The 11749-nt window shown below is 43.4% G+C and overlaps 1 protein-coding gene across 1 annotated transcript; it reads left to right on the forward strand.

Annotated features, from left to right (window-relative positions):
• The first annotated feature begins 6570 nt into the window (after positions 1-6570).
• On the forward strand, positions 6571-8932 carry LOC113612454 (cancer/testis antigen 47A-like). Its single transcript, XM_027092337.1, is given in 3 exon segments — positions 6571-7071; positions 7881-7983; positions 8898-8932. Coding segments are annotated over 3 exon segments (639 nt in total).
• The last annotated feature ends 2817 nt before the right edge of the window (positions 8933-11749 follow it).

The following is an 11749-nucleotide window of genomic DNA, read 5'->3' on the forward strand; positions in this document are numbered from 1 at the left end:
ACAGTATAAAACTCTTAGGGGAAAACATAGGAAGAACACTTTGACATAAATCACAGCAAGATCTTTTTTGACCCACCTTCTACAGTAATGGAAATAAAAACAAAAATAAACAAATGGGACCAAATGAAACTTAAAAGCTTTTGCACAGCAAAGGAAACTACAAACAAGATGAAAAGACAACCCTCAGAATGGGAGAAAATATTTGCAAACAAATCAGTGGACAAAGGATTAATCTCCAAAATATATAAACAGCTCATGCAGCTCAATATTAAAAAAACAAACAACCCAATCCAAAAATGGGCAGAAGACCTCAATAGACATTTCTCCAAAGAGGACATACAGATGGCCAAGAAGCACATGAAAAGCTGCTCAACATCACTAATTATTAGAGAAATGCAAATCAAAACTACAATGAGGTATCACCTCACACCAGTTAGAATGGGCATCATCAGAAAATCTACAAACAAAATGCTGGAGAGGGTGTGGAGAAAAGGGAACCCTCTTGCACTGTTGGTGGGAATGTAAATGGATACAGCCACTATGGAGAACAGGATGGAGGTTCCTTAAAAAACTAAAAACAGAATTACCATATGACCCAGCAATCCCACTACTGAGCATAAACCCAGAGAAAACCGTAATTCAAAAAGACACGTGCACCCCAATGTTCATTGCAGCACTATTTACAACAGCCAGGTCATGGAAGCAATCTAAATGCCCATCGACAGACGAATGGATAAAGAAGCTGTGGTACATATATACAGTGGAATACTACTCAGCCATAAAAAGGAATGAAATTGGGTCATTTGTTGAGACGTGGATGGACCTAGAGACTGTCATACACACTGAAGCAAGTCAGAAAGAGAAAAACAAATATCGTATATTAACGCATATATGTAGAATCTACAAAAATGGTACAGATCAACTGGCTTGCAAGGCAGAAATAGAGACACAGATACAGAGAACAAACGTACGGACACTAAGGAGGGAAAGTGGGGGGGATGAATTGGGAGATTGGGATTGACATATATACATTAATATGTATAAAATAGGTAACTAATAAGAAACTGCTGTATAAAAAAATTTTTTTTTTAAACTGCATGCTTAGAAAGTGAGGAGACCCTGAAAAACCTCACTAATAAACCTTAATTCTGATAATGTTCACTGTATATTATCATATTAAATACTCACAAAAATCCTGTGGGGTGGTAACTATTCTCTTTTTTAAGATGAAATTGAGGACCATACAGAAAGTTTACCCTAAGCCACACAGCTGTTAATAACAGAGGGACAGAAAGCTTTCTTAACATGATAAAGTATATTTATTTGCAATCAACAGCCAACTTCCTATTTAAGGGTTGGGGACTGGGAAACTCTAATCAAAGAGGGGAATTAAGAATTACAGTTTCTGGGACTTCCCTGGTGGTGCAGTGGATAAGACTCCCCGCTCCCAGTGCAGGGGGCCTGGGTTTGATCCCTGGTCAGGAATCTAGAGCCCACATGCATGCCACAACCAAGAGTTTGCATGCCACAACCAAGAGTTTGCATGCCACAACTAAGGAGCTGGTGAGCCACAGCTAAGGAGCCCACCTGCCGCAACTAAGACTTGGTGCAACCAAATAAATAAATAAATAAATATTAACAACAAAACAAAACTAAAATGGCCCTAAATTAACACTTAAAAAAAAAAAAAAGAATTACAGTTTCTTACCAACCTGGAAAAATGAAACTGAACTATATACTAAGTAGCAGAGTGATCATTTCTGGTTAGTGAAATTAAGGGTGATTTTTATTTTCTTAATTCAGGCTGTGCTCCTTACTGGCTGTGTAGCCTTGGGAATGTTGCTAAACCTCTCCATGTTTTGGTTTACTTACTTGCAAAAGATGGATAATTAATAGTGCTCACATCATAAGGTTGTTACAAGGAGTAAATAAACTAATCTATGTCAATGTTTAAAATAGTGCCCAACCTATAAGTATTTAATAAATGCTAATGATTAATATAATTTTAACTTACATTGAGTTTGAGCATATGTCCATATGTTCAAAAGCCATTTGTCCATATGTTTAAAAACCATTTGTAGTTGTCTGTGATTTATGTATCCATGTCCTTTGCTTATTTTCCTATTGACTTATTATCTTATTCATTTGTATGGGCAAGATATGTATGATTTTTGATTCCCTGTTTAGGCTTATCTGTTTTATTAATCTGTTCTACAAAAAATATGTAGTATTTCTATAAAGAGGAAAAGTGTGGATACTAAAACTTGCTGGAAAGACCTTGGAGGGCCTTAGCAGACCTTTTCTTGACTCTACTCATTCCTACATGCACCACAAACTCTTCTGCTAACTCTACCACCATCTCAATGGTTGTTTGTTTGGGAGGCCGACCTACTTTTCAGGACAAAGGGTAAACTCCTTACCAAAGCATTCATGGCCCTTTCTACTTTAAAGGCCCTTCTGCCACTCTAACCAGTGCTCCTGCCATTTTATTCCCTGGACAGGTACACACTCACACACCTCTGCCACTGTTCATGCTGCTTCCTTTGCCTGTAGTAACCTCCCTCCCACCCCTTTTTACTGCCATTTGAACTTCTAGCTTCAGGACCTCCTGAAATGCCCCCTCTTGAGCACTTTCCCAGGCACCAGCCCACCTCCTTCACCTCTCCTCCCCGCCACCCACCAGCCCCAGCTAATCATTCACTCTCCCATGCTTCCTTAGCACTTTGTGCTTACCCCTGTTATAGCACTTGACAGCTTGTGTCATCATTGTCCAAGTGTCTGTCAAACCCTCTAGATCATGAACCAGAACAGGCCATGGTTCTTAGATACCTGTGAGCCCCCAAGCCCTAACATAATTCCAGGCAGATAGTAGGTGCTTAATATGTTCTCTATGAATGCTTATAAGTAGGGTCTGGAGTGTCTGTCCTATAGCTTCAAGTGGACAGCCCAGTTTTTCATGACCTGGAAAGACACTTGTATGATTTGTTTTGTTTTCATTTTTTGTTTGTTTTGTAACATGCTAGCTCCTCTAAAGTGAATAGTGATGGTCCTGTTGAGAGTTCTGAAAAAAGAATGTACAGAGATAGGAGGAGGTGAAGAAAGCAGAAATACTCTGCTTTCATAGGTGGAAAAAACCCATCTACCCAGGAGCATGTGCTTCTGCTAAGGAAGAGTTGAGGCAGCCCTGTCACAGCATGCAGTAGGAAATGGGGGTGCCCTATTAGGCACCTTCCTCACCACAGGAACCTCCATCACATCACCCAGGTCTGCCCTCTGGCCAGAAGCAACATCTGTTTCCTTAGCCTACCCCAAGGCTCAGGCTTTTTTACAGCCAGGGACCCGCTGGGGTTATGAGCCCATTTTAACAAGGCCCACATGGAGACAACATCCAGCATCTACTGTCCTCAGTTAGGACATGTTGCCCAGCTTTTGAGTCCAAGTCCTCCCTCCTCTGAGAAGCCTTTTCTGAGAAAAGCCTACAAATTGCAATGCCTCCTGACTCACTTGGTTGAGTCAATATATTACAATGTAAAGATGGGAATATTTTACATTGTCAGTGTCCTCCAGCCAAAGATCACAAGAACATGCCTGCAGTTGAGCGAGTTGGGTTTATTATTCATTGCAGTGAGGGAGAACACACACCACGGGGGAACCATGTGATGTCTCGATAACAACTGTCAGAAAGAACCTGTTATAGGAGTTGGGGTTTGGTTGAGTTATTTTGGGAAGTTTTCAAGGAAACGGGTTTGCTCTAGATTAGATGCCTTTAGATAGCAGGGGCAATTCTGTGATTGGTATTTGAATAAATCTTATCTATAGGGAGAGGAGACTAGAACCAGGATAAGGATGTAATTGGTAAAGAAGTGGTAGACACTCATTTTAGCCAAGAGAGGGGGATTTTTAGTAATGTGTGACCTTCTTTTTGTCCCTGCTTAAACAAAATTAAAGTTGCCTTGTTTTGTCTCCTTTCAACATGGTCTTGGAATGACCATGTCTGATGTTGGTGTCCTATGATATTGTTTATGTCCAGTAGGAAATAAGATGGCCAAAGTTGCCTATATAAGGTCTGTTTCAACTTCAGATTAAAGGTCAGGAGATTGGTCCTAGTCCTGGCTCCTCCATTAAGTGGCATGGCCTTGGGGAAGCCAGTTAGCAGCTCTAGGCCTTAGTTTCCCAGTTTAAAAAAGAGTGGAGGGCTTCCCTGGTGGCACAGTGGTTGAGAGTCTGCCTGCCGATGCAGGGGACGCGGGTTCGTGCCCCGGTCCAGGAAGATCCCACATGCCGCAGAGCGGCTAGGCCCGTGAGCCATGGCCGCTGAGCCTGTGCGTCCGGAGCCTGTGCTCCGCAACGGGAGAGGCCACAACAGTGAGAGGCCCACGTACCGCAAAAAAAAAAAAGAGTGGAAAGAGTGGTCTTAAATGTAAAATAGATGGCTAGTGGGAAGCAGCTGTAGAGCACAGGGAGATCAGCTTGGTGCTTTGTGACCACCTAGAGGGGTGGGATAGGGAGGGTGGGAGGGGGACGCAAGAGGGAGGAGATATGGGGATATATGTACATGTATAGCTGATTCACTTTGTTATAAAGCAGAAACTAACACACCACTGTAAAGCAATTATACTCCAATAAAGATGTTAAAAAAATAAAATTAAATAATAAAATTTTTAAAATAAAAAATAGTCTTAGATTCAATATCTAAAGGCGTTTCCAGCTCTGAAATTATGGGAGAATATGCGTTTCTCTTGCATCTCTTCTACCTTTATAGAAAGCGCTAAAGGGTACATAGCCACACATCCTTATAGAGCGGAATAATTACATAACATATGGTGTTATAGGTGACCTGTTTAAAAATCAACTAAGATTTTAATCTTAACACCACGTGTCACTATTAATTCCAAATGGATTAAGGAGTATAATGTAAACATTCAGGAGACTTCCAAAAAGAAGAAAGTATAAAATTTATCTCTGGATGAGAAAAGATTTGTAAACTTATGATGTTAAAATGAAGAAAAAGAAATATTACATTTTACAACATGAAAATGAAAAACTACATACTTAGAAATATTAACCAACTTAGAAAGCAAAATCAAACTAAGAAAACATTTTCAACAAATGGTTAATATCCTAAATATTATATAATCCCATCTCATTCCGTCTATCTAACAAACCTTGACTAAAGGTAGGGGATGAACTCTAACTATACAGATGATAAAACTGAGGCCTAGAAATGATAAGTAACTGTTCCAAGATCACATCGGGGGGCAAATGTTAAAACCAACTCTAGACCTCAGATTGGGATTCTGCCTCATTTTTGCTGTCTTTATAGTGAGGATTTTGGACTACAGATTTTTGACATTGCCTTCCAAATTTAAACCAATGATTTATGGCAACACCATGCTCCATTCTTGTGGTGAGACAGAGGGAAAAAAACATTTCAAATTTGGTTTTCCTTTTGGTGAAAGGAAAAAAATCCCTCTTTACCATTATGAGATTAGTATTATTTTCCATAAATATAACATCCAGATATTATTTGCAATGTTTTTTTCCAAAAACTATTTTTAGTGTTACAAATTTTTTTTTTTACAGAATGAGTATAAAATAGCAGTTAATTTCTCCATAACTTTCAGAATTACTTACACTTGACGTCTTGATTACGTGGATCCTGAAATCAATAAAAAGTCTTGGACTGTTGCCTCAGAACCATCCTAGGGAGCCTGTTCTTTTAATGATTGTCATGCTTAGCTCTTAGGAGATGACCTAGTCCTTTAAAAGAAGCATCCTTTTTTTTATTCAGTCTTTAGAGGCTTTAAGTGAATTTGTCTGGGTTCACTACACACCTTCCAGCTCCTTACGTTTACCATTTCTTCAATACTCAGTTCTGACTGCATCCATTTCAATTTTGACTACTCTTTTCCAAGTATCTTTACGTTAAATCGTCCAAACTCTTCTCTTTCTCTTCTTGGGAGGTTTCTACTACTGCTAACGTCTGAGCTATACAACATTTTTATGACCCTGTCCCTACTCACATGAGCCATTACCAGGTGGAAATTCCCAGATGGGAACTCCTCACAGTTCACATGGCCGAGGGTGCCTCCATAAATAATTTTTTGGACAATCATAAAATTAAAAGGACAGGAGCCTTGTGAACCTGAACATAGGGTAAAACCTGAGGCGCCAAAGAACAGGGAGGCAACTGTGAGCAATCCTACAACCGAAGGGCCTTGGTCGTTCACTGGGCACAGGGCACGTCAATCCTCGCTTGTCAGCAAATAAGCTTGGAGCTCGAGACGAGGGGGCATGGCCCACTGTCTACTCTTCCGGCCCCGCCCCCCGCCTGTGGCCTAGAAGAATCTTTCCCTCATGGTCTGGCCTAGTGCTATCTGAGGCCCGGCCTCAGTGGGCCACTCCCGGTGTCGGCCCCCTGCCCTCCCTGTCGTGGGGCCTCCTCTGTTGTCCCCTCAGCGGCCTCCCCGTCCGGCAGCCACAGCCCTCAGCCTCCCGTCAGGGCAGCCACCTCAGCGGCCACCGCCTGCGCAATCGACGCCCGCCTGGTAGAGGTAACTGCTCGGTGCCATGTCGGCCACGGGGGATGGAGACCCGGGCCCGGGAGGCCCAGAGGGCCCCGCAGGCGCAGCTGGGGCCCAGACCGAGGCGGCCAGAGCCGGCGACCAGGTGGACCGCGACTCGGAGCTTCGCAGGGGCGACGCGGCGCCGGGTGCTTGGGGAGGCGCTGGGGAGGCGGCCCTGGAAGGCGGGGGCGCTGAGGAGGACTCGGACATCAGGCCGGCAGAGGAGGAGGAGGAGGAGGAAGAGGAGGAGGAAGAGGAGGAGGCGGCGGCGGCGGCAGGGGGCCAGAACCTCGTGTTAGAAGTGCACCAGTTCCCCGCGGCGAGCTTCCACTTCGTGCTCCTGGAGCTGGCGTACTTACTGCTGCCCCGCGTCCCCTACAACAACCACGTGTTCGTCCCGCCCCCGCCGAGCGAGCGCGAAGCCTTGGCCAGGCTCCCCGAACCCCAGGCGCCCGATGGGCGGGGCCTGCAGCCCAGGAACCCGAGGAGCTCAGCACCCCTGAGGGTGAGCGGCTGGCGGGCGGGTCGGTCGGGAGACACGGGTAGCGAGGGACCCAGGCTCAGAGGGGGGCCTCGGGAGGTGAAGCCGGGAGTTGGGGCCTCCAGGAGCTGAAGGCCAGAGGGGCCCAGTAGAAGCCCACCTCCATAACGACCGCTCCAGTTTTGGAGGGGGGAAATAAGCTGCCCTCTGCCAACCCCTGGTAAGAGGTCTGAGATGATCGGTGCCATTTATGAGGCCACAGGTGAAGGTCAGTGGAGGCAGGTGTTCGGGAGGGAGCTTGGGAGGAGATGGAAGAGAAAAGAACAAGCAAACGGCTTTTGGATCCTGGCTTTTAAAAATGTCAAGATTCTTAGAAAGTTGATCCCAATACATTATGAGCTGATACGGGAGCACTTGGTCACGGTGAAATATTCAGGGGGGTGAGGAACCAATGAGCTTCACCACAGATTTTTGTCATCGAGGCAAAACACATTTTTGCAACAGAGTTCTGACCAAAACATACAGAATGCATCAGACCCCGACGATTCTGATCCATTCCCTAAAGGGCCAGAAGTAATTAGTAGCACAGGGTGACAGATTTACTGGAAAAAGAGAAATAATGTCACTGTGAAAATGATCAAGCATGAGAAAAGTGAGGGCCATGGAAGTGTTACAGCAACCAGAAGGAAGGTACCCAGCTACTGTTTTCTTAGTTGCTCCTATCCTTCTGCGTCTCCTAAGGGTAGAGTAGTCTTTTGAATTGGGATTTTTTTTTCTGTGAATGTCTTGTCCCAAAGTCTGTATTATTCACTAAAGAAACAATTTAATACCAGGATGAAAACGCCAATGAAGAGGCCCGAGGTGCTGAAAGTGAGGGGGAAAGAGAAGTTTAACAAAAAGAACCTGAACCCAGCAGGACAGACCCAGAAAGTCCAGGTAGCTGTGTATAGCTTTGAAAATAACCCAGCGGCTCCCAGGCACTTACCAATTTTGTTTTCGTTTTTTAATTCTCCCAGTGAATTGAGAAAAAATTTGTTTAAAATTAGTTTAACAATTCAAATTTACCTACTCAGAATGTTAATAGAACATTCATGCACCTAGTAATATAAATCAGCAGCAGCAAAAGTAGCTGGGCTGGGCACTAGTGGGGCCTTCATTACTTGGCCACAGAAGTGCAGTCTCCTGTACTAAGAGATGACGACTTTTAGAATCTGACTACTTACAGATAGCAAAACGTTCAGAATTTCAGGTAGGACCACATTTAGTGATTAATACCTAACGATTTGTTCGGTTGTAGATTTTTGTATTTTATGTGACAGTCAAAAGAAGAGCAATTTAGTCACAGTATGACTCTTGTTTATCACTGAATTGGTAATGAAGTCTTAAGGTGTATCTTGTCTTTGAGTATATTTAAGTGATTAACATTTTTTCTGCATTTTCACAGCTGTGTATTTCATGGCAATAGCCTCTTTCTCATATGGTAGATATAGAAACTGAAGGTCTGGGAGAGTAAGGGAGTATCATTTGTGGAATGAGCATAGGCTTTTAAGGTGGAGAGAGTGATTTAAATCCCAGAATCACCTCTCAAGGGGGAAAAAAGCATTTATGGTGTTGGACAAGAGGGAGACAAGGTTGGTATGATCACATGATTGAAGCCATCGGTTGTACAAGCACCCTGTATCCAAGGTGCAGGTTACAAGAGGAAAACGTGTTGTTCTTCTTTACTTGTTTAGATAGAGCCCTCAAATGCAGCACATACCCAAAGGGCTGACCATTTTCTTAGATTTAGAAAGTCTCTGGTGCTGGTTAGTGCTGTATAATTGTTAATTTTCTCTCATTTCATCCTGCAGTTGGGAGGAATGGAAAGAAGATGAAGAAAGAATAAAGGATCTGTTTTTCACGATTTTTAGGTTTTTCATTTTTTCGAAGCCCGTGGGAATGTTATTAACACTGATTCCATTCCAAAATTCATCACCCAAAAAGCGATATCCAATAACATATATGAGTTTTTTCTCTTACAGTTATTTTTAACTAGAACAAATGCTGTCAGATATGTTTGTTTTAAGTTAATAAACTGAAATGTAGGCAGATTTTATTTACATAAATAATCCTGATTCGAATCTCTTTTATCTTTGACCAATTTTACCTTCATTGAAAGGCATCACTTTCTACCATTTGGTAAGCCTGTTTGAAATTCTTTTATTGCAGCCCAAAATAAATTAAAATTTCAAGTTTAAAACAATTTTTGTGAAGACAGAAATGGAGGTCGAGCCTTTAGTGTTGTGCTGTTTACTACAGTAGTCACTAGCCACATGTGGCTGCTGAGCATTCAAAATGTGGCTAGTCTGAGTTGAGATGTGCTGTAAGTGTAAAAAATACTGTAAAGTCTCATTAATAACTACACATTGAAATGATAATATAGTGTTAAATATAACATTAAAATTACTTCCTCCGGTTTCTTTTTACTTTTTTAATGTGGCTACTAGAACATTTAAAATTACACATGACTTGTGTTATATGTGTATTTCATAGTACTGCTGTGAGCTTTTGAAGGAAACCTGATGGATGGCCCAGATTGCCTGGAGGCCAGATGGTGCTGCAGAGCCTGAGCCCAGACACTAATTTGGAAAACTGGTTCTCAAAGTTTGGTCCTTAAAATAGCATTATCGGCATCACCCAGGAATCCTTAGGCTCCACCCAAGACCTGCGAATCAGAAACTCTGGGAGTGGGGCCCAGCAGCCTGTATTGTAACAAGCCCTCCAGGGGACTCTGATGCAGCTACGGTTTGAGAAGCACTGGTTTAGAGCCACACGGGGAGAAGCTGAGACCCACCCGTGGTGGGACCAGCCTTCGTTCACTGGCTTGGGACTGTTACAGGTAAACTAAACAGGATGGCAAGGGCTGGACTGGGGAGGAGATTAGAACTCACAGGGGCTGAGACACAGAGAGGCTAAGAATGGGTGATGGCAGGAAAAAAATGCATAAGGGAAAAAGCTGGTTCCAGAAGGATGCAAACATGATATGAAGTCTAAGAAAACATTCAATCACCATATACTGATTGTGGATACATACAGAGAGTAAAAGGCAATGCATGTGAAAGATGTATACAAATGTAGCATACAGAAGGGCATGCAATGGAAAGATAAACACCACATTTAGGATATTGGTTACCTCTTGAGAAAAGAAAGGGAGGGGAATTCTATTGGGAAGGGCTTCGCAGGGGGCTTCAACTATATTTGTAATGTTACATTTCTTAAGCTGGGTTGTGGGTAAATAGACATTTACAGTAGTATTCTTTATAATTTTGTGTAGATCTGAAGTATTTCAATAAATAATGAGTAAAAATAAAAAGAGGAAAGGGAGAAAATGGACTTAATCTCTGAACTCTGTTTAAGGAAATAGAAAGATAAAGTTGTAGATGACCAGAGTAGAGGATCAGAGAAGGGGAAGGGCCTGGGGATTTGAGACCAGACAGCCTCATTTCTGCAGTTAGTTAAGGCTTCCTAGGTACCTGAAATATGGTCTGCCTGGGGTACACTTTTGTTCCCATGGGCTTGTCTCCTGGCCTCCTTACACACACACACAAACTGAAAGGGCAGGCCAAGTAGTATGATTTGAGGACCTTCAAACTGGCTCTGATTTGTTAGTGTTTATGCCGTGCTAGTTGTAAATATAGTATTGCTTCTAGGCCCAGGCAAGAGGGACCTCTGTCCTGAGCTCTGTTTTTTAGAGATCCCACTTTGGCCTTCTTCCAACCATACCTTCTTATAGGGCCAGGAACCCAGCCCATGGGAACAAGGGGTGTGTCCCTGCTAGCCCATGCTCCAGGTACCTGGCACCCCTGAACCGTCACAAGCCTGCTTCCAGGGCCTGTGTGCTCCTCTTAGAGCTCTCCTGGGGAGGACTGACTGCACTGCCTGGGTATGTGCTCCCAGGCCCTAGGGGAGGGGGGATTGTATGCCCAGAACAGGGGATGGGGCCTGGCCTAGGAGCCAGGGCACAGGCAGGGGGAGGGGAGAGGGGGCAGCTGTTCCCACAGCATTGGAGCAGAACTTAGAGAAGTTGGAGAATTCGAAATCCCAACCTGGCCTTTCAGGTCATTATGAAAGTACATTTGTCTTGGAAGGAGATCCAGCATGTTTTATTTAATGGTTTATTAGGTGATTTAAACATTTCAAATATTTAGATAGATCTTATGTGGATTCCCAACGGAACTCTTCTTCTGAACCCTGCAAATATTACAGATGTTACAGGCAGGCCAGATTAAATATCTGGTCGACCACCCCTTTCCCTTCTTCACTCTGTGTTACACTTTGTTACCTGAGCATAGTGGGCCCCTTGCTTCTGAAGCTGCCTTATTCTAATAGCCCATCTTGCTATAATACTTGGATCTAGCCCCTGGTCCAGGCTGGAGTACAAATACGAAACATCTTGCCCCCTCTACTCACCCCCCACTGTACTACGCTCCCACTGGTCTCTTTCTTTGCTCCGCAGGTGTTTATATACACAACTTCTCTTCAGTACTACCTCTCCCCCATACAAATACCCACTGCATGCCATGAGCTTGGTCAGGCACACCTGAGTAGAGGCCCTTTATGCCCCGCACTACCTCTTAACATTTTGCTTCTCTGACAACCTTCAGGTCTGAATTGTCAATATCCTATTTGATTTCCCTCCCTGCTGTGACAAAAACTACAGAAC

This window comes from Aethalodelphis obliquidens, unplaced genomic scaffold (assembly GCF_003676395.1).
Source record: "Aethalodelphis obliquidens isolate GAN/ISIS:26980383/991018 unplaced genomic scaffold, ASM367639v1 scaffold77, whole genome shotgun sequence".
NCBI classification, from domain to species: Eukaryota; Metazoa; Chordata; class Mammalia; order Artiodactyla; family Delphinidae; genus Aethalodelphis; species Aethalodelphis obliquidens.